Source organism: Pecten maximus, chromosome 4 (assembly GCF_902652985.1).
Source record: "Pecten maximus chromosome 4, xPecMax1.1, whole genome shotgun sequence".
Classification (NCBI taxonomy): Eukaryota; Metazoa; Mollusca; class Bivalvia; order Pectinida; family Pectinidae; genus Pecten; species Pecten maximus.
In genome coordinates this window covers 20,688,444-20,715,966 of record NC_047018.1, presented here as the reverse complement: position 1 = coordinate 20,715,966, position 27,523 = coordinate 20,688,444, and the positions used below count along the sequence as shown (strand labels likewise).

General features: G+C 37.7%; 2 protein-coding genes across 2 annotated transcripts; one reads left to right on the top strand and one right to left on the bottom strand.

The window, feature by feature from the left end:
• On the top strand, nucleotides 1-10,783 carry LOC117325464 (perlucin-like protein). The gene is made up of 7 exons (XM_033881680.1): nucleotides 1-150; nucleotides 1,940-2,043; nucleotides 2,547-2,624; nucleotides 4,402-4,484; nucleotides 5,958-6,081; nucleotides 6,465-6,676; nucleotides 10,660-10,783. Exons 2-7 carry the CDS (start codon nucleotides 1,941-1,943, stop codon nucleotides 10,684-10,686), a joined length of 627 nt encoding a protein of 208 aa, XP_033737571.1. The 5' UTR covers nucleotides 1-150; nucleotide 1,940; the 3' UTR covers nucleotides 10,687-10,783.
• LOC117325463 (RNA 3'-terminal phosphate cyclase-like) lies at nucleotides 10,782-26,983 on the bottom strand. The gene is made up of 11 exons (XM_033881679.1): nucleotides 26,782-26,983; nucleotides 26,291-26,391; nucleotides 17,501-17,644; nucleotides 16,860-16,983; nucleotides 16,522-16,580; nucleotides 15,778-15,919; nucleotides 15,279-15,403; nucleotides 14,847-14,905; nucleotides 13,646-13,740; nucleotides 12,969-13,073; nucleotides 10,782-12,394 (listed from the first exon to the last, which is right to left on the bottom strand). Exons 1-11 carry the CDS (start codon nucleotides 26,926-26,928, stop codon nucleotides 12,311-12,313), a joined length of 1,185 nt encoding a protein of 394 aa, XP_033737570.1. The 5' UTR covers nucleotides 26,929-26,983; the 3' UTR covers nucleotides 10,782-12,310.
• Nucleotides 26,984-27,523: the final 540 nt, after the last annotated feature.

Sequence of the window (27,523 nt, the reverse complement as noted above, 5' to 3'; positions counted from 1 at the left end):
GAGATTGCGGTTCCATCCAGAGGCATGTTTTAGAATTATAGATGCTAAAGGCTAACTGTCATATTTAGTCGAAATGGGACGATATCAACAAGTATAGAAACGTTTGTCTGGATGTTTGGAATAGGAGCAGTGAACAGGTTACCGTAAGAGGTAGGGCATTTAAAATGACACATTATCAAAATGTTACTATTATAAAGTTGTTGCTAGTAATAACAGTTTAAAGAAACATTTCGATGCACTTCAGTAATTAGTGATCCAGTGATTAAATCAAATTTGTTTGATTTGCGCTTGTAAAATCTATTAGGGACGACAATCAAGGTAATTTTGTGTGTAAGAAGAAATCACAACATATTTCAATAATATATGCATTTTTGAGTAACCCTTTCATGCCAATCGATTCACCTGCCATTCAAGTTTTCTAATTTTTCATGATCACTTGCACACTATTTCGGATAACTAATCGTTATAATGGTGAAACTTTTCTTTAAAATAAATATAAATACATCATAGCATAACATATATTTATGGACCGTGGGTTGGGACATCGTATCAGGACCTTGTGCACAGGATTAAAAACATATTAATGTGGACAATAAAGTACAATATATCTTAATCTGGGATCACAATATACATGTATCACTAATTGGGTATTACAATGTATATATCTTAACCTGGGATCACAATATATCACTAATTTGGTATTACAATGTATTTATCTTAACCAGGGATCACAATGTATCACTAATTTGGTATTACACTAATGTATGTATAATATGTGTAATATATCTTAACCTGGGATCATAATGTATCATTTATTTGGTATTACAATATACTTGTATATAATATATCTTAACCTGGGATCACAGTACATTGTGTATATCACTTCTTTGATATAACAATGTGTGGATCGTACACCAAGAACATCTTGAAATTTCAAGTCTATAACATAACAACACACACACAACAAAGGATCGGTCTCACAGCCAAACAAACATCACCTGGAAATCAAACGACAAATATATAATAAACTGAAAGAGAATTCGATTTTCCTCAAAGATGTTACATCGCTTACAGAGTAAAGACCGCTTCTCACAAACAAGAGGCCCATGGAGCCTACATCGTCTAGATTTATCAGTGATTATGGCTAATTAAATATTGTATGTATGTAATTGAAATATTATTCATATTCATCATTTTATTTAAAACGTGCTACATCTCCGACAACGATTTATCATGATCAATGGTATATCGCAATTTCCGAGTTTATCACCCTTAAGAGAACGACGGAGTTCTTTGAAGGGTGATAAACGCTTAAAGTGTGATGTACATGCATGTAACATTTTGTATTGTATAAAAATATGCAATAGTCTTGCCTTGTGTTCAATTGTCGGAGATGTAGCACTTTTCGACTAAAATGATGAATATGAATAATATTTCGATCCCAGGACGTTTTGATGATAGCTTATCAATTACGCTGGTCATATTTTTTGGTCATATTCCTGGGAATATCTGTAACGTCCTTAACTGCCCAAAAAATGTTTACAATCTGTAATTGTATTATAAATTCACAAATTCAAATGAACAACAGGCGTAGTCTATATTAATTATCTTCTATAGATAACAATGAGTATAACATAATAATAATGATATAACATATCAAATCCAGCATCCGTGACAGGATTCCCTTTACTCATGAGTTAAAGACAAAAGTGTTCATTGTGGCTTATCATCCACTAGTCATCCACCCATGAGGATTGGGGGCCAGTTATGGATACTGCATTCTGATAATTTGTAAAAAGTTATCAAAAATCACGTCGGAAGGCCTGAATAGAGCAGAAATATTGAAGAACATAAAATACATGTTAAATAAAAAAAATACACACGTTATTTTACCTTGGCCGAGAATTCCTGACATATATAACTATTTTGTTTTGATTAGAATGTGGATTCCACGGTTCCTCGTTTGTCTGTTGGTTGTGCACAGTATCGGAAAGGTCAGTGGTCAAGAACAACCACTATTTCTTGGAACACCGATATCTGGCAGTAAGTAAAGATAACCAACATTTCGATATTCAGTGTAAAAAGTCAGTTATAAGGCAATGCTTATTCGTTTATAGCCAATGATTTATATATGTTCAATGTTGTGAGTTTATATCTTTAAGCATTGAGAGGGTGTTTAATTGTTTCAGTTTTGTTTTGTTTGGTGTATTGATGATTGTGTTATTTGGTCCTAAATGACATAAAAAAAATAACGATGGGCTGTAAAAAATACAAAAATAAAACATTTCAAATTAAAATGCACACCAACGTAACGTCACAAAGATGCGCGATTCAGGTATGGAAGATACTGACGAGGTTTTGAATCAATAATCAATTAAGAGATGGTTATTATAATGAAATGTACATCCTAATTCGTTTCCTGCACCCCCACAAACCGGAACCGTCTCCAGGATAATATTATACAGCCTTCAACAATTTACATTATTACAATGAAATATGTTGTGATGAATCCATGCTTGTACCAATTTGTTTATTTCTATATTTAGGTCGGGCTTTACTTGCCTTGGCGTATGGATACGTATCTAATTACGCCTTGGTGGGCACGACGTCTGATGAAAATACTGGTAAGTTGTTAAGAAAGAATTTGTTCTCAATATTAAGACAGCATCAAATATAAACAGAAACTTCACTGAAGCAAGTATTTTACAAGAAAATTGCAGTAAATTAGATCTGTACTGAGTTTTACTAAGTATCTTAAGTTACGACGTCATTTTATGCGTAACTTAAGATACGAAGTTTAGTAGGACGGAGATTTAACGTAACTTAAGATTACGATACAAATTGTAACTTAAGATGCTTAGTAAATCTCAGCCAAGAGCTCTTTTCAATCATTTAAATCATACAATTTGTGTTAGGGACGCTTGAATGAACAGCACCCCAAACTAGGTTCCAGTCTGCATCATTAACGTACATGATAATACGTTATTCAAAATGATCTTTGAACGAATGAAACGTGTCGCTTGTGTGATCATCAGTAAACGTAATATAAATCGGCATAAGTGGAATTGTCCCGTGTGCTGCCAACAGATAAAATATTAAAAATAATCCTAAGGAGATATTGCCAACAATAGGAACGTTAAGACACAAAATGGATACGTCACCTGTGTCGTCAACAGTAGAGAGATATAAAGACCCAGCATTATCTGTATCGCCTGTGTCGCCAACAGAAGAGATTATAAAGACCCAGCATTATCTGTATCGCCTGTGTCGCCACCAGTAGAGACTATAAAGACCCAGCATTATCTGTGTCGCCTGTGTCGCCACCAGTAGAGATTATAAAGACCCAGCATTATCTGTATCGCCTGTGTCGTCAACAGTAGAGAGATGATAAAGACCCGGCATTATCTGTATCGCCTGTGTCGCCACCAGTAGAGAGATGATAAATACCCAGCATTCTATATGCCCCCCCCCCCCCCCCCCCCCAGTAGATGATGTAGTGCCAACAGAATAAACTGATGTGATTATGATACCCCTGTCGCAATAGAAGTAAGGATATCGTTAAAAAAAGGCTGTCATCTGTGGGCAAAGATTAGAAAGAACATGTCCAGACAAATGCTATCAAATATTTACTGATGACAATATTTGACTTTAAATCTTGATAAAACAATCCTAAAATATCATACCTTACTGACACTATATTTCCAGCATTTCATGAAAATCAAAGTATCAGTTTAAGAGTTATGGAGCAGAAACCTGACAAATGTGACAAATGCAAAATAATTTATTGCGGAAATATTGATTTTAGAAGTAGCTTTTGCAAGTTTGGGTAAAAGTTAGCACCTTTTTAAGTTTTCTAGATACGAGAGACGTAACTAAGTTTGCTTAAAAGATAAATAATCCTAAAAGATAGATAATCCTAAAAGATAGATAATCCTAAAAGGGCCAAACTGATATAGAAGCACTATAAAGATTGACATTTTGACGCGAATTGTATTCTGTTTGGTTAAAAACAAATTTTCTATACTTACAGCAGCAGCAAACACTGCCGATATTAACACAGCTTTCATTCGAATGGGCGTCATAATATACTTAACACAATACGAAAAATATATCGTAGTAAATACATCTTCTCAACAACACTAATTGACTTACTACTGAATTAGCCTTATAAAGAGAGTTATATGAGTTGAGTATGATAAGGTATTATTTTGCTTCTTTCAATAATAGATGATATGTTTATGATGCCCTAGGAGTAGTTGTCAGTATAATGTTGTCAGTGTAGTCTAATCATATCAGAGTTCAACAAAAGTACACTTAAAATAACTATCATAATGTTATTCCGACCAGCTACTGCAAAGGATGTTCTACTGTGGCATGACTGTTGATTTTGCTGCTTTGCAGAAAGTTGCCCCGAGGGATGGTTCAAACGTCTAAACCGATGCTATTTTTTTAGTGACACGCCAACAACTTGGTACGGTGCTGAGGTCAGTACCGATTTAATTAAATGTTTGTATTATGTTCGTACTAGAGTTGATGACACTATAAAACACAATGTATATATTGGATAAATTTCTAAATGGTGCTGGCGACTGCATTCACGTGACTTATTGTCTCATCGTCACAAAATCATTTAAAATACACGTATCACAAATGTATCTGTAAACAACACCGGTAAGGCGTGAACACCGATAATAATGTGATTAGTCTTTTTTTATTTCATTTTAGGCTAAAAAGGGCCAAATTGATGAAATTTCAAAAATCTTCTTCTCTTCTCTCAGATATGATGGAATCAAATAATTTTCATAGATGGAAGGGTATTAAGGTGCTTTACCAAAATTGTGAATTTCATGACCCTGGGGTCTCAAGTTTGCCCCTGGGGAGGGGGTAAACTTTACTATAGTTTATATAGGGAAATCACAGTTTAAACTATAATTTGTTTGGTTTCTATTGGAATTCATTCTAACTTGGTTAACATTATCAGTTTTTGAAAGCAGTTTGATGGTATGTACATGTTGGCCCTGACTGGGCCCCCAGGGGCTGATAGGCGGGCCTAAAAAGGGTCAAATTGACTGAAATTTCAAAAATCTTCTTCTAAAGACCCAAATAAGGTGGAATCAAATACTCTTTATAGATGAAGGGTCTTAGGTGCTTTACTAATAATGAATTTCATGACCCTGGGGTCACACATTTGCCCCAGGGAAGGGAGTAAATTTTACTTTAATTTATATAGAGTAATCACATATTTGAATATGATTGTTTATTTCTATTAGAATTAATTCCAATTTGGTTAACATTATCAGCTTGTGATGGCAGTTTGTTGGTATGTACATGTTGGCCCTGACTGACCTTCTGGGGCTGATGGGCGGGGCTAAAAAGGGTCAAATTGACTGAAATTTCAAAAATCTTCTTCTCAAGACCCAAATAAGTAGAATCAAATACTCTTCATAGGTGGAAGGGTCTTATGGTGCTAAATTTATGAATTTCATGACCCTGGGGTCACAAGTTTGCCACTGGGGAGGGGGTAAACTTTACTATATTTTATTTAGGGAAATTACATTTTTGACTATGATTTGTTTGATTTCTATTGAAATTCATTCTTTGTTAAGGTTATCAGCATTGGATGACAGCTAAGTGGTATACAAATGTTGGCCCTGACTTACCCCTAGGGGCTGATGGGCGGGGCCAAAAAGGGTCAATTAAATTAACTGAAATATTTCAAATCTCAGGAGACCGTTAAGGCCCATGGGCCTCTTGTTAAAAAAGCGGTCGTCGTCTTTATTTTTGATGAAATGGAACATGCATTACAGTGTAGGACCAAGGGTATTATATAGTTTATCATGACTGTTGTAACACATAACTATTCATATAAACACGGAGCACAGTTTAGTCATAGTAGTTCGAGATACGAGAAACAATGAGATATAAGGATGTTGATTCACTTTGTAATTTAATAACAGGCACAATGTAGAATAATGGGGGGCTATCTGGCCATACCTGATACCGAGGCAGAAAATACAGCTCTGACGACATTGGCCCAATCTGAGCGAACCAGACTCACCACAGCACTGCCAAATACACCAGGTATGTATGTTTACTACTCCAATAATATTAGAGGTTTACACGACAGGAATTTTTTGACAGACTGCAATATCCACCAATATAATCAGGTGGAATAAGACCTCATATACGTATAGGAGTAGTATGTTTACATGAAATGCTGCAAAAGTATCCTTACTTTCACTGGAGAAAATCTACATTCATATTCATACAGTTTATACATTATCTTCCACTAGATCACAATAGATAAGACATGTGTTAAATGGCAGTCCCTTGTATACATTTATATATATTGTGTTTTAAGAGTATCGTTTTATATTGTGAATACCGAATAAATCATATCTATAGGATATTGAAGTAACAACTAACACACATGATAAATGCACAAATTAATTATCAATTATCAGAGTTTGACAGGTGGATTGGGTTGAGATCTGTTGATGGTACGTCTGTCCAAAAGATCATCACTAATGACGACCCGACATTCACCAGCTACATCAGTCCTGAACCACAGAAGTTGGATACACAAATGTGCATTAAAATGGACGACGATAACAACTTTACTTGGATATCACAACAATGTTTCATAGCTTACCTCTATATATGTGAGCGGCCACTAGTAAGTTATATTTGTTTATATATAGATAATCATCTGAGATATCAGTATTATCTTAATTGTATGCTACACATTTCACCAATCTGTTTTATTTTTTCTCTCTATTTTACGCGGTAGTTATCTATTTTGTGTTTCGTAAGATTGGTTAAAAATCTAACATTGAAAGTTACAGTATATATATACCTGGAAAGGACGTCTTAGATAAACAAAGGAATTTTGCTCACGAACCATTTTGACCAAAACCAGGTTACATTTGTAGCAACCTTAGCGATAACCCATGAGTTATGTTTTAAAAACTTCAAAAGGTCCCAAGGGCCTGTGACATGGCCTACTTAATGTTTCCCACCAGAGGTGTATGACAGGTCACTTTTCAAATTTGTTCCTATCATCATGTTAGGTTGATGTAAATTTTGGGCTTTTTGCTTAAAAGCGTTAATTCTATCGTACACTTTGGTTTTGATCACTATGTAGGCCACAGCACAGTCCCTGGAACCTTTTGAATGTTTTAAACACACAACATGAGTTGTCTCTAAGGTTGTAAAATTAACATCGTGGGCAGAATTCAATTGTTCTTTGTCCAGGTGGACACGAAGTATCCTCTATTTTGGCTAGTTATTGTTGCACTTAGAGTGTGCTCCTAATGCGCTTCACGAACATATTTTCTTAAGTAATGATATGCATTTCAAAAGTAAGTTTACATGCGATTCTACAAACTACCAATGCATCGATAGAAATATCAGGTACCCAAAGTAAGTAAGCCTGCAATAATCTTTATTAGTATCTTATCGGTATGGAGAGTTGGATGTAAATAACATTGCCATTATTTCAAATGATGGATTATTTGGTTATTTAAGCAATGAACAGCGGTTTTAATGTTGTTATTGTCGATATGGCAGCAAGATGTATGGTGGGCAAATGGCATGGGAACCCGTTAGGGTTTCCATGCTACATTTGCCCAACTTACGTCTTGCAGCCATATCGACTATAACAACATTAAAACCACTGTTCAATACTTATATTTACATTGTCTTACCATTTCCGTCAACTTTGAAAAAAACTGAACCAACAACAACAAAAAATCCTGCCTTTTTTAATGTCACATGACCCACTGGGTGTTATAGCCTGAGGCACTGGGTGCTATAGGCGTATGGTGGCAACTGCCTCTTAGCATTGTGTCAATGGGGAAATGCGGAGCAAATGTAAATATATACAAATACATGTAATAGATATGGTTAAGATTTTCCACCATTCCCATTGGATAAAACATGGCCACGCGGAAGTAAATATGTTGATTAACCCGATTTTTTTTTAAAAAAGATAGTGCTGCCCCAATGGAAATATCCTTTTATCAAGATCAATATAATGCAATTGTTTACTTTTATACCAGCAAGTTTAATCTCTAATATAGAAATCAAATATCTTTGATTAGTTTAATATGGTGTTTTATTGACCTGGTAGAATATAAAATATTGACCTCGGGTTTCGCCCTCTTGACTCTACCAGGTCGGTGTAACACCATATTGACCTCGGGTTTCGCCCTCTTGACTCTACCAGGTCGGTGTAACACCATATTGACCTCGGGTTTCGCCCTCTTGACTCTACCAGGTCCGTGTAACACCATATTGACCTCAGGTTTCGCCCTCTTGACTCTACCAGGTCGGTGTAACACCATATTGACCACGGGTTTCGCCCTCTTGACTCTATACCAGGTCGGTGTAACACCATATCAACCTCGGGTTTCGCCCTCTTGACTCTACCAGGTCGGTGTAACACCATATTAACCTCGGGTTTCGCCCTCTTGAATCTATACCAGGTCGGTGTAACACCATATTGACCTCGGGTTTCGCCCCCTTGACTCTACCAGGTCGGTGTAACACCATATTGACCTCGGGTTTCGCCCTCTTGACTCTACCAGGTCCGTGTAACACCATATCAACCTCGGGTTTCGCCCTCTTGACTCTACCAGGTCCGTGTAACACCATATTGACCTCGGGTTTCGCCCTCTTGACTCTATGCCAGGTCGGTGTAACACCATATCAACCTCGGGTTTCGCCCTCTTGACTCTATACCAGGTCGGTGTAACACCATATCAACCTCGGGTTTTGCCCTCTTGACTCTATGCCAGGTCGGTGTAACACCATATCAACCTCGGGTTTCGCCCTCTTGACTCTATACAACGTCGGTGTAACACCATATTGACCTCGGGTTTCGCCCTCTTGACTCTATACCAGGTCGGTGTAACACCATATTAACCTCGGGTTTCACCCTCTTGACTCTATACCAGGTCGGTGTAACACCATATTGACCTCGGGTTTCGCCCTCTTGACTCTATACCAGGTCAGTCTAACACCATATTGACCTCGGGTTCCGCCCTCTTCACTCTACCAGGTCAGTTTAACACCATATTGACCTCGGGTTTCGCCCTCTTGACTCTATACTAGGTCGGTATAACACCATATTGACCTCGGGTTTCGCCCTCTTTGACTCTACCACGTCGGTGTAACACCATATTGACCTCGGGTTTCGCCCTCTTGACTCTATACCAGGTCGGTGTAACACCATATTAACCTCGGGTTTCGCCCTCTTGAATCTATACCAGGTCGGTGTAACACCATATTGACCTCGGGTTTCGCCCCCTTGACTCTACCAGGTCGGTGTAACACCATATTGACCTCGGGTTTCGCCCTCTTGACTCTACCAGGTCCGTGTAACACCATATCAACCTCGGGTTTCGCCCTCTTGACTCTACCAGGTCCGTGTAACACCATATTGACCTCGGGTTTCGCCCTCTTGACTCTATGCCAGGTCGGTGTAACACCATATCAACCTCGGGTTTCGCCCTCTTGACTCTATACCAGGTCGGTGTAACACCATATCAACCTCTGGTTTTGCCCTCTTGACTCTATGCCAGGTCGGTGTAACACCATATCAACCTCGGGTTTCGCCCTCTTGACTCTATACAACGTCGGTGTAACACCATATTGACCTCGGGTTTCGCCCTCTTGACTCTATACCAGGTCGGTGTAACACCATATTAACCTCGGGTTTCACCCTCTTGACTCTATACCAGGTCGGTGTAACACCATATTGACCTCGGGTTTCGTCCTCTTGACTCTATACCAGGTCAGTGTAACACCATATTGACCTCGGGTTCCGCCCTCTTCACTCTACCAGGTCAGTTTAACACCATATTGACCTCGGGTTTCGCCCTCTTGACTCTATACTAGGTCGGTATAACACCATATTGACCTCGGGTTTCGCCCTCTTTGACTCTACCAGGTCGGTGTAACACCATATTGACCTCGGGTTTCGCCCTCTTGACTCTATACCAGGTCGGTGTAACACCATATTGACCTCGGGTTTCGCCCTCTTGACTCTACCAGGTCGGTGTTACAACATATTGACCTCGGGTTTCGCCCTCTTGACTCTACCAGGTCGGTGTAACACCATATTGACCTCGGGTTTCGCCCTCTTGACTCTACCAGGTCGGTGTAACACCATATTGACCTCGGGTTTCGCCCTCTTGACTCTATACCAGGTCGGTGTAACACCATATTGACCTCGGGTTTCGCCCTCTTGACTCTACCAGGTCGGTGTAACAACATATTGACCTTGGGTTTCGCCCTCTTGACTCTACCAGGTCGGTGTAACACCATATTGACCTCGGGTTTCGCCCTCTTGACTCTATACCAGGTCGTTGTAACACCATATTGACCTCGGGTTTCGCCCTCTTGACTCTATACCAGGTCGGTGTAACACCATATACCTCACCAAAGGTTCATAATTGATAAATACATCACCGATTGAATAGTTTCAATTTGAATAAGTTTATGTTGCAATTAAGCAATTAATCAAGGTGTTTGTTTAAAACCCTTTAAAAAGATTAAGTTGAACAGCATTGTTGAATATTAACTGCACATAGCATATAGCATACAGAAGAGCTGGGACAGAGATGTACATTTAATTCATATTTTTTTTAATTACAGCAAGTTCCGTTTGCATATAACATCTAGGAAGAAAAGAACATTTTCAATGGCTGTTTCTTTAACATCGCTGTGGAAATTTCTTGTGAGCTTTCAGAACATGAATAAAATAAAGCAGACCATCATTGAATTTATTACGTGATATTTATTGCAATAAATAGAATTACAAAACGGGCGAATGACGACCTCTATATTGATATCAAATCAATACTTCTGAAAGAAGGAGGCATCGACAGGAATGGAGAAATGCATCAGAAGCCAGAGAGAGGCATCCGAAATCCAAGATGCTATGAAAATCGTGACAGCACTGGCGGATTTAACGGGGGTCGTGGGGGGGCGCACGAACTGAAAATCCTGTAACCGACCTTGAACAACATCCAAATGTTAGCTGCAATAGTATTAATTCATTTTAAAATTGTAATCAGACATAGCACCACAGGAGCAAATGTGATTTTTTAGTTGGTTTTACTATTGTCTTCTGTGCAGAATCATTATGTAGCACCATTAACACTTAAAGTGTAATTTTCCTTTAGAATATTAAAAGGGAACTTTAAAATACATTAGTGCTTACAGTGTAAAGGATAAAAATAAAAAAATAATAGTATGGAAAACCTTATATTGATCGTGTTAACTAAATGTAGAAAAGCATCAATTTATAATTTATAAAATACGTATTCATCACATTTCTAGTACAAAGCTCAAAATACACCCCAATGTATCAGTATCGAACAAGAGTTGATAGTCTAGGTAAGCAATTCTAAAGCTGGGTTTCAAGTCAAACTACAGCCAAAATGATAATGCTGCATGGTTAATAAAGCAGTACTACTTTCTATTTTAAAAATGCTTCACTAATTTGCACTATAAATGAGTACCATACACAATACAGGCAAGTCAATTCTTCGCACGCCCTCTACGCTATATTCTATTTCTTTCAATTTTTTCATGGTGTACATAAATTCAATCCTTTCGTTTTGGTGTTTCTTTATTTTTGTTTCTATTCCTGACATGTAGTTTTTTTTCTTTTCTTATTCATTTACTATCAAGTTGTCCATTGCGATTTTGAGGTAGCTATAACAGCAGTATACTGAAATACTGTATGTAAATTACAAATTATGTCGAAATTGTGGATTCAGCAGCAATATAATATTTTCCACTCCAGGGTTAGTGCCACAGTTATCTGAACAGAATTGTTCATTAACCAAATAAGCATAAACCTATATTCTTAACGGATGTATGTACCCTATATTTTCAACCAGATGAAGGCACCCTTTATTTTTAACCTGATGTATGTACCTTATATTTTCAACCAGATGAACGCACCCTATATTTTCAACTGGATGTATGAACCCTATATTTTTAACCGGATGAATGTACCCTATATTTTTAACCGGACGAACACTCCCTTTATTCTTCAGTAAGTACTGGCTGGGAAATAACAAGTATAGACCAAGTTTTCCAATAGTTTTCATGAAGCATTGGTGGACTTTCAATGCTTGTCCACTGACAGTAACACGTGCGAGTCTACAGAGGCAGGCCCCAGGCCCTATCACATCTGGAGTAGATAAACTAGCCACTACTCATCAGAAGGCTGGGATCATTACACGAAACCGTACAAATCGAGAAAAAAACTGTTGTTTCAATACAAGTAGCACTGTCATAATTGCATATTTTCCAGTCCTATTCCTTCACATTCTATAATAGTTGAAGTCTTTGATAGTTCTTTCACATCAAACTTTGCCTGAAATGAAAATAACATCACACATTCAACAAATGTAATATGATTCATATTTGTATGTACACAGAAATATGATACTTTTGTAAAATGTTCCAACTTATAGCCTTGTGATGGTAAATATTGTATAGATTCAGATGATGCACTGGTAAAATATCATGGCATTAACAGAATGCCCTCTTAACCTCAAAACATAATTCACATAGTTAAAAACGTCAAAATATTATACCACACTCAATATACACGATCTCACATGCAAGTCAAAGTAGTGTATAGGTGAATACTTCGATAATATTGCTCCTAAAGCTCAGTGAGAAATTAAAATATTTAAATAGTTTAACAAACATGCATTGCCAAGAGAGTAAGAGTCTATTTATAGCATAACTCATATCTATAAAGAAAATAAAAGCAAAAACTATCAAATTTCTTTTTAAAAATGTTTTATATACTATAAGTGTCCAATTTCGACCCAAGCGGTAAGTTTACTAAAAGAAGTATTAATATGCAAGCAATGAACTATTTTTAAACAATATACCCGGTATATTAGAACAATTGTTTGTTGTATGGTTTATGTACTTACATTGGTTAGAAGTTTTGCTATGTGTATGGCAGTTTCTGTGTGTAGAGACAAAGGTCCACACTTTATCTGGGACTTTCCTTTTGCCAAAGCCATCAGAAGTATTAGCTGGAAAAGAACAAGATTAGAAATAAAAATCCTACTCACAGAACCGTGAACTGTGACCTTGCATGTTGGCATAAGCTTCTCAATATTAATTACTTCCTAACTCTACCTACATAAAAACCTTAGGCCAAGTACCTGGTAATTGTGACTTTTGACTTTTAATATCCAATGTTTATAACCATCATTATGCCCTGATTGTTGTATTACTGACAACTGATTTTAATAAGAAATACTATGAGAAGATATATATGTAGAATGTTTTAAAATCAATTCTATCCAAATGACTAATAATCTGAAAACAAGTCAAAACATTCCATTAGTATCAATTTGATGCAATATTTGACTAGATTTGTATAGGTGGTGCTGTCGATGAATCAGAAGATGCTAACTCTTTCCGGAATCCCTGGTATAACTTTCTCTGTACTTTTTCATGAGTTTTCATTAAGATAATTATAATTTTGTTTATATTTTACCTTTGTTTAATTGATTTTGAGTTTGAATTCGATGGTTAAGTTTTTATCCCATGAGTTTTTCAAGGATAATCTGAAAAGTTTGTACATCAATGATGTGCCTACCTGGTCCTGTAGAAATTCGTCTACACAACCTCCATGACACAGATTATTGAGCAGAGCTTCACCTGCTGTCTTGCCCACCTGCTCGGCGGGAACTCCTGTGGAAACAATGACAGAACTTCAACTTGCAGAGAAAAAGGATGGTACTAAAGACACACAAGATATCAACACATCTCAAAACAAATCGAGAGTTTTAGACACACAAGATATTAACACCTCTCAAAACAAATCGAGAGTTTTAGACACACAAGATATTAACAACTCTCAAAACAAATCGAGAGTTAGACACACAAGATATCAACACCTCTCAAAGCAAATCGAGAGTTAGGCACACAAGATATTAACAACTCTCAAAACAAATCGAGAGTTAGACACACAAGATATCAACACCTCTCAAAGCAAATCGAGAGTTAGGCACACAAGATATTAACAACTCTCAAAACAAATCGAGAGTTAGACACACAAGATATTAACAACTCTCAAAACAAATCGAGTTAGACACACAAGATATCAACACATCTCAAAACAAATCGAGAGTTAGACACACAAGATATTAACAACTCTCAAAACAAATCGAGAGTTAGACACACAAGATATTAACACCTCTCAAAACAAATCGAGAGTTAGACAAAATAAGTAGAGCCAAAATAATGAATTAAACTGTATTATACCACAGGCCTCTGCATCTGATTAGTATTTTATAAATATATATATATTAGCCCCTACTCTACTATATCAACAAGGTGTAACACTTGAAAAGTCTTAGGTTGTGGTGAGCTTCTATTCACTTTCAATTTCAGTTTAATCTGACTAAAATATCAAATGAATAAATACTTCTGTAACGTACAGAATCTTTAAAATTAAACGCATGTTATCCTTTGGTTATGAGACAATGATTTCAACATGAGAAAATGGACCAAAAGTGGCCATGCTAGCAAATGATGCATCGACTGTGTAATGGAAGTAGGCTATCTATCTTAGAGTGGTTTTATAACGGGCAGTCTGATTGGTCTACAAATATAGTTAGAATCGTTTACAGAGCTGTCGACCAACCAGTACATACCATCCAAAGCTTTTTCCCAGTGTATTCACAATCTAATTAAGTCTGAGAGTAATATAATGGACCATATATTAAACCACTATAATTACACGATGGTGTTTCTGCATTGCATACAGGTTACATATATGATACAATTGAGCTTACCTTTCTTTCCTAATGCCGACCCTGCTAGTAAACATCCTGTTGATGTTTCCGCTACTACTCTGTTGTTATCAAAATAAAAATGGTTTCAGACATCATGTTTATTCGGAAATTTCAACATTTTCAGTACACAGATAACAAAGTACAACCAAAAGATCTGAAGACAGAACAAAAATGAATTACATTAAATAGCACTTATTTTACAATGTTATATTTTGATATCTGAAGGGTAAAATAACACTTACTTTTAAAAGTAAAATTACAATGAAAAGGCTTCTGTTTTGAAATATATCTTTTAAATAATCTTAAGTAATAATCTCAAACATGAATGTTTCATAAATGTTAGATTAATTCAAATACAATAGCAAGGTCCATATACATTTTATATGTTAACAAGATCATCATTACATAAGAACATAAATGTCGGAGACCTACATGATGCCAGTACCAGTACCAATAGCCATGTGCTGTGGCTCCTTCACCACATCGATGTTAATTGGCGTATTAGGGAAGTCCTGACATATAAAATCCTTTGCACATTTCTGCATTATACTTGCAACCTGAAAGAATATTTTTTGTATAATGTGAATGTAAGTGAAATGTAAATGAGTTACTTTTAAAGATAAGCAGGACAGATTTACTACATTGGTATCCCAGGTCTGCTCATTCATAAAAAAAATAATAGTAGTTATCATAGCAAAACCCTCACCTGTTCCCTTGTTTCAACAGGAGAAGAGCCGTCATATTATTTGCTTTCAAGAAGGTACATGTAGGAAAAGGGCCATAATTCTTGCAAAACTTAATATGAATAAAAAACAAGGGCTTTAACTCCTGTTTATTTAATGATTAAAATCCAGACTGAGTTATGATTTATCAAAGAAATTAGGACACAAACTTTGATCAAGACAAATCAAGGGGACATCATACTTTGTACCTTTATAGGAAGAGCTCCTGCCACAAAAGCACGACCATATATCCTGACCACCTGTCCAACATCCATCATTGTCACTGGCTTTAGACATTTTACTGGATAGGAAGTGATCTCTACCTCCCCTCCACCTTTTGGAAAGTAACCCCTGAAAATATACCAGGTATTTGGAAAATATATGAGAAATATATCAATCTAACATATATTTATAAAATATTATATACACCAAATTGTTCATTTCATGGAGCACAGATAGGCAAAAAATATCAGACACACTAAGTTTCTTAGAATATTACTCCTATAACTTGGAGGATACTGATCAGCTGATTTATTGTCTGATATTACTGTGACTCTCTAACATTGCTGGAATAACAATCTATATGTCATAAATAAATTACAGCAAATTATAAGGTTAACAACCCTTATAAGACAGCAGAAAAACAATATTTATATCAAAGAGTACTAAGTCTTGTACACAGAAACATTAATCTAATCAACTAAATGCCTATTTATCAGCTATCACACACACAAACAAACAAATTAGAAGAAGCAAAATATTTTACCCAAATTGCTTTGGAATTATATCTTCTGGTTAAATCAATAGAAAAATCTGCAGATCATATTGTTTGGTACATTTTGATTAGAATTATTAAGATTCCAAATTTGTACCCATTGGGTGAATAATCTAAGTCATACAAACTTTACAAAAATACTGGTATCCACAAATATATAATTACAAATTAACATTACCTTCTCTTAATGTTGATATCCATCTTCATTCCAAACTGAGCAACAATGGGTTGAAATATCTGAAATTAAGCAAACAAAATAATTATCATCTCCCTTACCAATTAGAGGAAATCATCACCTATTTTACAATTATTTGACCTGGGAATATTGACCAAGCAAGATATTGTCTTCATTTTGATAAGAAATATGTGTATGATTGATTTAAATTCTTAGTTAGTCACATCAGGTCTGTTCTTAATCTACTTGATGTGAAATTAGTTTATTTATAAAAATAAATTAAATCTAACAAAGAGCCCTGTGTGCAGCATTCACATCCCTTGTGTAACAGTGTGACTTACATAGTTGTAGTAGTCGACCTGTGGTGCCATATCAGCATTGGTACCACCCCTCAAAGTCAGGTGAGACTCAGCAGGACCGTATAACAAACAGGGTAAAGCAGCCTGCATCAGCAGACAGATGCTCCTGCAAGATATTTCCAATAAATTGAGGAATATAAACAAAGACAAATTTAAATCACACACAACTCTTTTGTTTAAAAGAACATGGCAGAGTAATAATTTTTTGGAAAAACACATCTACAAACACAGTGTTTATCGCTAAATGAAGCATGGTTATTTATCAATGGTTGAATGATAATTTCTGGAATCTATCATTCTATTAAATACTCATGTTATAGACAATAGATCACTCTTCCTGACTTTATGTAGTAGTAAAATGTAAATAGGAAAGAAAGCAGTGAGCACAAAACCTTGTGTCAATGATAAAGATAGACTTACAGAATTACTAGATAAGTCCTTGTAAGCTTTTCAGTTAATCCTATGATCTTGGTGAAAGATGCATCATGATTTTACACAAGTAAACCTAAGCATATGACACGAGACAATTTGGCATCTTTAAGATTTAAGAATGTTATCTTGTGTACCGATTTATGTCTCATGAGTTAACGTTTTACATCACAATACATAGAAGGTAACCTTACCCAGCAGTACCAGGATCAGCCATGTATGATCCAGACTTCACTTTACCAGGATGGATTACTATGTCCTGTGACGAAACATTTCCACCCTCTAACCGACCACCACAAATGTCATTTATTAGCGCGAGGCCAGACAGGTGCTGCGGCCTGTTAAAAAAAAATAAATTAATACATGTGTAACATGAGGCTCTTTTTAAAGATCAATCGGACAACGATTCTCTGCAACATACTTTATTCCTTTCATCGGGTTCCTTTATACAAGAAACCAGACTATCCGGCACCCCGATCCTTCAGTAGCTTTGCAGCTAAGGCTAGTATTATGATTCCTACGATGTGTTGCCCTCGCGAGCAAAACACATAATGATGGTGCGGTCATCAGACCGGATGTTAGAGTGTTATGTCCGGCGGGAAATTGGAGCGTGCAGTGCGAGTTCCGGTCAGTGTCGTACTTGTCGCATTGCAGATGTCCCGAGTCCAGGTCAATGTCAACATATATGTCAAACACACAACACGGATGTCAAGATCACGTGATTATATAACCCTGACCATATACAGATTTACATACATAGACATGTACACATATAAGACTGGGTTACATATTCCCCCCCTTAATGAAAATGTGTCCCACATTTTCCTACAGCCATTCTTGGACGACCTATGAGAAAAATAGATAGTTATTTACAACCCCTTAACTACATAATACATGTAACAACATACGAAGAGAGCAGCTCCTGCAATAAATGGAAATTATTCCTCCTGTAAAATAATAACTTTCACAATTATTAAATTATCGATAACGGATTACCAGCATACTCTGATACATACCAGAGTAGACTAGATAAAACAATAGGTGTATTGCCATCACTTTACAGAATACACTAATCCCAACTACAAATTGGTTATACTCTATTATGTATGTCCTTGACAATCCATCCTAACCAGAGATACAACTGGCATTCATAAAATGTAAAATGTGATATTTTATACCTCATTACAAAACTGTATACTACACGTATGGTTAAACATAAATTTCCTGTCTATCGGTTTTCATTTGGGAACAAACCCACTGACCGAACCGTTCTGGAGGTTTTCTGGTTCTCTGAGACCGCCTAACTCCAGGACTTGATTCTGTACTCTGTTCCCTGATATCAGTGTCACTGATATGACTGGCAGCATATTCATCATCTGTCACCTTTACGTGAGTATTTAGGTGACTCATGTCAGTTCCAGTGTTCCCAGCGGAATCACTGTTTATACGGGTTTCGCTATGATACGAATTATCTCGCGATGATGATGACAATGCTATTGGAGGAGTGTTGTTTTGGGAATCTATATTACTGATACTCTTATGAGAAGACCTGGATTCATGTCTCCATTGACCTTTGTCCAAGGGAGGTAATCCTGGTTTTTTCCTTCTCTGTGGGATCACATATGTATGATAGCCCTGAGAGTTATCCGAGTCAGAATCGGATTCAGGATGACCCTGATCAATATCAGTGACAATCTTGATGCCTCGTTTTGGAGTGACCTTGCAGTCGACCTCCGGCATATGCTCTCCAGGTGGAATAGCTGTAAAGGGCAACAACATATTTCTATGTAAAGTCCGGACAGGCCCCTTATCAGTTTCCAACTTTACCCTGTACACAGGTAATTCACTATCTGGTATACTCAAGACTACGTAAGGATTCTTTTCCCACCTATCAGCAAGTTTATGTTTTCCTTTAAAACCTACTTTCCTCACTAACACCCTATCACCAGATTCGAGCTTAGAATCTCGAATCTTCATGTCATATCTATTTTTGTTCCGGGCCGCACTTTTCCGTGCTTCATCCGTAGCGACCTGATATGCATACTCCATTTCCCCCCGGAGTTTGGTTATGTATGTTTGATGATCAGCCCCCTTTCCCTGGTCTGATGGCTCCAATCCCAGGAAAGCATCTACTGATAAACGTGGGTGCCACCCAAACATCAGATAATGGGGAGAAAAACCGGTGGAATCATTTTTGGTAGCATTGTAGGCCTGCACAAGAGGTGCGACATACGATTTCCAATCAGACTTCTTGTCATCCTCAAGGGTAGAGAGCATCTTAATAAGTGTTTGATTGAATCGCTCAACAGAACCATTCCCCATAGGGTGGTATGGAGTAGTTCTCGTTTTTTTCACACCCGCAAGTTTACACAGTTCCTTAATTACCCTACTCTCAAAATTGCGGCCCTGGTCACTGTGAAGTTTCTCTGGAAAACTGTAGTACACAATAAAGTGTTCATACAGAGCCTTGGCTGTAGTATGTGCTGATTGGTTGCGACACGGAATAGCTTGCGCATACCTCGTGAAATGATCTGTTATCACCAACACATTTTCGAAACCACCTTTAGACTTTTCCAGGCTTAAGAAATCAACACACACCAGTTCCATAGGTTTGAAAGTTTCTATAGGGACTAAGTTTGCCACCGCTCTCACAGGTGTTCGCAAAATACAGCGTTCACACTGTTCTACCCATGTGTTGACATCACCTTCTAACCCAGGCCAATAAAACCTACGTTTTGCTAACCACAGAGTCTTCTCTCTTCCCATATGACCTACATCGTCATGAACCCCCTTAAGTGCATCATTCCGATAAGCTGCAGGGAGCAGTAGTTGTTTCACTCTCTCAGCTTCAACACTAGCGATTCTATAGAGAATGCCATTCTCATACACAAGGCGTTTTCTCTCCCTTAAATATCTTAGTACCTCTGCAGGTTCACTCTTTAGTGCTTCTCTCCTGGGAAAAGGATCGCTAGTGATGAGCTGAACAACTCTACTGATGGTCACATCCCCTCTCTGAGCAGCCGCCCAATCGACTTTACCTAACTCTTCTCCAGATACCATCACCCCCCCGGCCGAAGGAAGGACAGCATCCTGAGTAAGGCACTCAGCTAAAGGGACAGATACCAAGGCTGCTTGGCAAATAGCTTTCACTTCCTCAGAAAATAGCTGAGGTTTGCGAGACAGACCATCAGCATCAGCATTCAATTTGCCTGCCCTGTAAGTGATAGTAAAGTCATAGCTTGCCAGTGCTGCGACCCCAACGATGACTGGTAGCATCCAGTTTTGCCTTTGCAAGTACATAAGTTAACGGGTTGTTATCTGTCACGACTTCAAATTCCATACCATAAAGATAGTCATGGAATTTATCTGTGACAGCCCATTTCAGAGCTAAAAACTCTAACTTATGTGCTGGGTAATTTTTCTCACTGGGTCTAAGACCACGACTAGCATATGCTATCACCTGCAGCTTACCCTCTTGTTTTTGATATAAAACAGCACCAAGACCAGACCCACTAGAGTCTGTATGAACTTCGAAGGGTAACGAGTAATCAGCATACCCCAAAATCGGAGTGTTTACGAGCATTATCTTGACTTCATCAAATGCTTTCTGCTGAAGCTCGCCCCAAGTCCATTTAGCAGGTACAGTCTTTGTTGTACTGTCATGCGTCTTAGAAGACTTCTTAGTTCCATGTCCTTTTAATAAGGAGTTAAGGGGTTCAACTATCTTAGAGTAGTTTTTCATAAACCTCCTATAGTAACCTGCAAAACCCAAGAACTGTCTGAGTTCTTTGATGTTTCTTGGCTCAGGCCAATCTGTGACAGCAGCTGTTTTGTCAGGATCAGTGCTGATACCATCCTCTGACACTACATGTCCCAGATATGTGACACTAGTTTTGAAAAATTCACATTTGGAGGCTTTTAACTTTAGACCATGTTGTTCAAGCTTAGAAAATACTGACTCCAACCTGTTAAGGTGTTCTTGAACAGTCTTGGAAAATATCAGTATATCATCTATGAACACTAAGCACTCCCTCAAATGCAGGTCTCCCATGCACTTCTCCATGAGACGCTGGAAAGTTGCGGGAGCATTGGTCAGACCAAACCCCATTCTGTTGCATTCATAGAATCCTAGATTCCCAACAGAAAATGCAGTTTTTGGTTTGTCTTCTTCCTTGACCTCAACCTGCCAGTACCCCGACCTAAGATCTAGCTTGGAAAAGAATTTAGACCCATTCAAAGTGTCAATCACATCATCAAACCGAGGAAGCATGTAGGCATCCTTCCTGGTTCGAGAATTAAGCATTCTATAATCAATACAGAAACGAAGAGACCCGTCCTTCTTCCTAACCAGCACTATATTGGAAGAAAATGGACTATTCGATTCCCTAACTACCCCAGCATCAAGCATGTCTTTCAGATGCTGGCGTACCTCTTCGTACATGCCAGGTGGAACCCTTCGATAGGGCTGTTTGAATGGTGTCTCGTCCAATAATTCTATCTCATGTTTAGTCAAACTAGTTTTACCTAGATCAGAGGGAGACGTGGAAAACACATGCGACCAGCTTGTAAGTGTTTTTCTCACCCGAGACAGCTGGTCTTCACTTAGGTTATCTGTGGCTATAGTAGCCCCCAAATCCTCAGGTACAGATTTGGTTGTCTTAGTGTCCCGACTCTGGCTAGGCGAATCAGTACCCAGACTATCAACTACCTTGACCTCTTGTATTTGGCATAAGTTAGACCCAGGTTTAATAATCATTGGTTTTGCAGTAATATTGCAAATTTTTACTGGTATCCTAGCTACATGAGCATTTTTACCCAGTTTCACTACACGTGGGCACACTGCATAACTCAGACCAGTATCCAAGTTTTCAGTTACAACTTCACCCATGCTTGTATCTAAACCTGTAGCCCTTCCCTGAACAACTACAGACTCATAGGGATCTAATCTTACCATTTTTTTACCTAGAGTTTTGACCACAAAAGTTTTAGCCTGGATACTATCTACTGCTAGTTTCCACTCTGGAGGTACATCACAACCCTCCTGTGTCAAAAGATCTTTACACTGCCTAATTACATTAGTACCGATTATCACTGGGCACTTAGCATTGAATTTGGTGTCGGGGACTACCAAAATAGGCACAAAGAACTCAGCTTCTGATAGAAAAGGTAATTTAACACTGCATTCCACATATCCAAGGTAACCTAATGGTGACCCATCAGCTACTGACACTTCCAAACCAAGTTCATTCAAATTCAGTAACTGATTTTCTCCTGGTAACCTGCAAAGACCAGATTCTGATATGGTAGTGACCATTGATCCACTATCAATCAAAGCAGGGAGTTCAACACCTTCAATAAGAATTGTACCCTCATTGGACACCCCCACCATTCTATCCAACAAGATTTGGCCTTTCTGTTTATCAGATAAGGTCCCCACATGGCCACCAGTAGAGACCTCTACTCGTTTGGGTTATTCCCTTTCTGACTTTCTTTATTCTGTCCATTGTTGCTAAATCTACCCCTGCCACGGTTATAACCTCTGTTATTTCCCCCGCGGCCTCTCTGGTTACCCTGATAGGGTTTCTTAAGCTCTTCCCAGATCTTATCTACTTTATTATCCATCTTCTGCAACCTATCATCAATCTTTTTCTCCAAGACCTTAATATCTTTATTCCAACTCTCTGACTCAGAACTATTTGTAATAACATGCTGATGAGCCTTCTTGCCACTACTGCCCTTGGCACTCTCATTTGATGAAATGGGTTGCCTTGGTGTTATATTCAATTCTTTCTCAACCCTACGAATTTCCTTTAAGAGTTCATCATAACTCTTTAAAGAGTCATATTTATGGCGAGTCTGGCTTTTGAGCTCTGTTGAGGACAAAGATGTCCAAAACTTGTGCCGGAGTAGCTCTCCCTTGGCAGCTCGATCTAAATAACCACCCTCAATTGCTACCTGAAGCATGTTTTCTAACCGACACCCAAAATTGGTAACACTCTCATCCTTCAATTGATAACAACTGAAAAACTCCTGCATTATCATTCCATTTGTAGACACATCACCAAACAAAGTATCCAATTTTTCTAAAATATCTCCTACAGTGGCTGTCTCTCCCAAAGACCTAAGCATCCGCCTAGCAACCCCTTTTAATGATCTCCTGATAGCCTGCATGAGTAGGTTCTGAGAAATATCTGGATCATGCTGGAGACAGCGTACCTCATATCGCCACTCTCCAAAGGTCACATCCCCTTTAAGATCCTCACCAGAGAAAGGTGGTATCTTGGGAACTCCTTGAACAGCATAATGATCACGACCCTCATTCACACTACCAGACAAGTGTCCTACATCCCTATTTGGTACCAAAGCACCTTTTTGAAGGTTGTTACCTATTCCTGGAAGTTCACTCTCATCTTCTGTATCAGTGAATTCCTCGAAATCTGGTTCTTTCTTATAAGGAGTACTAGAGGGTAACTGGACTAATGGAGTTATTTTGAACTTTCCACTCTTACTCAATACACTGATCATGTGCAACTCCTCTTGTGTCAGAGACATGTTGGTTTAGTTTGAAAAAATACTGATATATACAACTAATCCAAATGTTAAGGTGGAGTAACTTCAACTATTACCTACAATATATACAATATTAAAAATGAAGAAAAATAGTGACACGCCTACACTTGGCATAAACAATATACTGACACAAGTTTCCGAGTGATTGGGCGACCCCTACCTACAAGGTACTTGAGTCTATTGCCATGCCAGTGACGTAGTGTGCATTCTTTAAACAATCTACTTGAAAATACACAACAAAATACAAGCAATCCAATGAAAAACAATAGATATTCCAAGTTTATCTATAGACAGTCAGTCAGAATGGCTTCCACAAACTTTTTCATCCAACATCTTGCTAACAATGTGCCGGGATGAATTCCATCCTTGTAGAAAGGAAAATGAATAGAAACTCTGTAACCCTCCTGTTTACGAGATTTCCTATATTTCAACAAATCAACCCTAAGACAGGGTGACCTTGTCCCCAAGTCACTGTTAATAGAATGCAAAAAATCATTCAAACAGGTAACTCGACTTCTCAATACAAAGTCTTGATCACGAAATGACTCTGGATTCCAATGACCCTTGCTACGATTCCATTCCACTATTGAGTATGGAGGTATTTCTACAAAAACCAACTTTACAGTGGGAAACTTTGCTACAAACTTTCTAAACTCTGTAATATAATGGACAAGATAATTTTGGGCACATGTATCGGAGGAATGCCTCAGACTAATAAATTTACCCTGCTTAACAGTGAGGTCACAGGTACCTAACCATATATACAGCACAATGTTTCCTAAAACATTTACTCGCGCTTCTAAATTTTTATGTAACCAGGGTAAATAATCTGCAAATCTTGCACCTGCCTTACAAACAAATTCAATACCTACACCTATCTTGCTAGCAATATCCACATTTCGTTTCAAAGAAAACCCCTTGCTACTAGTCAAAATGATTGGTTTCCTACTCAAATTACCACTGAAAGAAATGGGTTTATCTACATATTTGCTTAACTTGCTATTCATCACCTACAAAATAAATGAACCATGCACATGCAGTTTTACTCACAACTCCAAACCGCTACTGTCTGTCAACCTGTTGCTGTAATACATGTTATCTCTCGAAAACTGCATTGGTACACAATGGTCTGCCTTGGGTTGAAATTCGCAAGATATGGATTACACTAGCTGCAATTCAAATTCACAGTACTTTATATAATATTCAACAACATACAATACATGACACACAACAAATAACTTGGTCAAATCAGTCATTAACAGTCAAAATGTCTTGTACGTGATTGCAAGCTTTTGTTAATAATCTATGTGCAAAAAGAAATAGATCTAGATAGAGTATAAATATATAGACGACAGAATTTGCAACCCGGTATAAATATAAATCATATAGGATTAACCAGATAGCCTGACAAGCACAGGATATAAATACAGTTATCCCTGGCCTAACACATCATACTTACACTCAGTTGCTACTCACAAAATACATATTATTAACACAACATAATCAAATACACATGAAATATACAACAAAAGTCACTTTCAAAAGTTCATTCCGCTTTCATCCCTTGGTCCCCGGACCTGAAAGAGGCGTCCTCGACTCCATCTCTCCACGAATCACAGGTACTGTACATCACTCATCAGTCTCACGGACGTCAAAACAACACATGTTGGTCACTTCCGCCACCTCTATAGTCTGTTCCAGCAAAGGGACCCTCTTGGCCGGAATACCGTCTGGTTTCTTTATCAATTTACGTTGGGCGCCATTGTAACATGAGGCTCTTTTTAAAGATCAATCGGACAACGATTCTCTGCAACATACTTTATTCCTTTCATCGGGTTCCTTTATACAAGAAACCAGACTATCCGGCACCCCGATCCTTCAGTAGCTTTGCAGCTAAGGCTAGTATTATGATTCCTACGATGTGTTGCCCTCGCGAGCAAAACACATAATGATGGTGCGGTCATCAGACCGGATGTTAGAGTGTTATGTCCGGCGGGAAATTGGAGCGTGCAGTGCGAGTTCCGGTCAGTGTCGTACTTGTCGCATTGCAGATGTCCCGAGTCCAGGTCAATGTCAACATATATGTCAAACACACAACACGGATGTCAAGATCACGTGATTATATAACCCTGACCATATACAGATTTACATACATAGACATGTACACATATAAGACTGGGTTACACATGTATCAGTGGTTAAAACAATTAAAAATGGTTTTAATACAAATGTGTATTGTGATAAAGGCTCTAATCCGAGTTCTTTCAATAACATTTGAAGTTTAGCTAAGATAAATGGATAACATTAATAACATGTATGCAAAGTCTCTTGTGATGCATGGTCACTAGGTATAGACCTATTACCTGTTATCGCACAGTTGCATGCACAGGTAATGTATCACAGAAGACATTTACCTAAGACCTGGCTTGCTCCGTCCAGCTCTTATGTTGTATACTCTGATGGGACAGCATCTCACACAACTCAAGGCTGCAGCATTTCTCAATATTTGGCCTCCCTATTGATGAATATAAATCATGTATTCACTATCACAAGGAACTTATTACAATAACTGCATCTACAGTGTATCCACACGATTCATTTATATCAGGTTGGGGAGGTCTTCAGAAGAAAAGACAGTTTGATATCTAAGAAACGTCTGTATTTTACTGGATGAACAAGTCGTGATTTTATAACATTATTTATTTCTTATTATCATATAACAAAGAATATGTGTTTAAACAATTTAGTGCTGGTGTATTTTCACGACTTCACTTATGTTTTCTGGGAAGAAACATCGAATAGCCAAAACACGAATTCCCTTTGTAAGTTTTAGTTCATCACCTGCCAAGAACTTTCATTTGCTACAATTTGTATATTTTCGAAGCCATATACAGATTAAACTTACTCCTTCAAGAAGAGAACCGTCGATTTCAATTGGTGACCTAGAGTTGTTTGATGCCATTCGAATTCTCGTTAATGCAAAATATAACGGGAAATGGAAGTGAATGCGGGCTCGAACATACACGAATATTGCACCAGTCAGCACCAACATTAAAACTCAACGTAAAACATCCGCTTCCCATTGTTGTAGTCACACGAGTTTCATACAAACGCATATGTGATTAAGATGAGTGTTAATAGTAATGATTAAACACGAAACCGGTGCACATGGTTCCGGTTTTATTTTATATAATATTTAGTCTAGATAAAATGTACACGTGTGATCTTCGCTTCAACTTCAAACAGAAAATTTAATAAAGACAACACATTCAAGAGAGAACAGTCGTTGTTTTTTTTTTTTTTATTTTGATATTATTAAGCCTCAGTGTATTTTAGGATCTTAATTCCTCAGGACCCCCCCCCCCTTTTTCGGAGGAGGAACATTTTTTATAGCCTTAAAAATGCCTTGGTCGCCCCCCCTCGCAAAAATTACTGGATCCGCTCCTGCGAGCCTTACTGTGACGAATTGCATTTATTTTGCGAGCCCTAGCTGTTGAGAGAGAGGAAAAGTCTTGACTCGTAAAAATAATAACGTCAAAATGTTATTTCTTAATCTCATATGAAATGAAAAGAGCTCTAAGATTCTATAACAAAGATCAGAAAACACACATTTTGACAGATTTTTAAGTCAAAATGTGGAGGAAAGA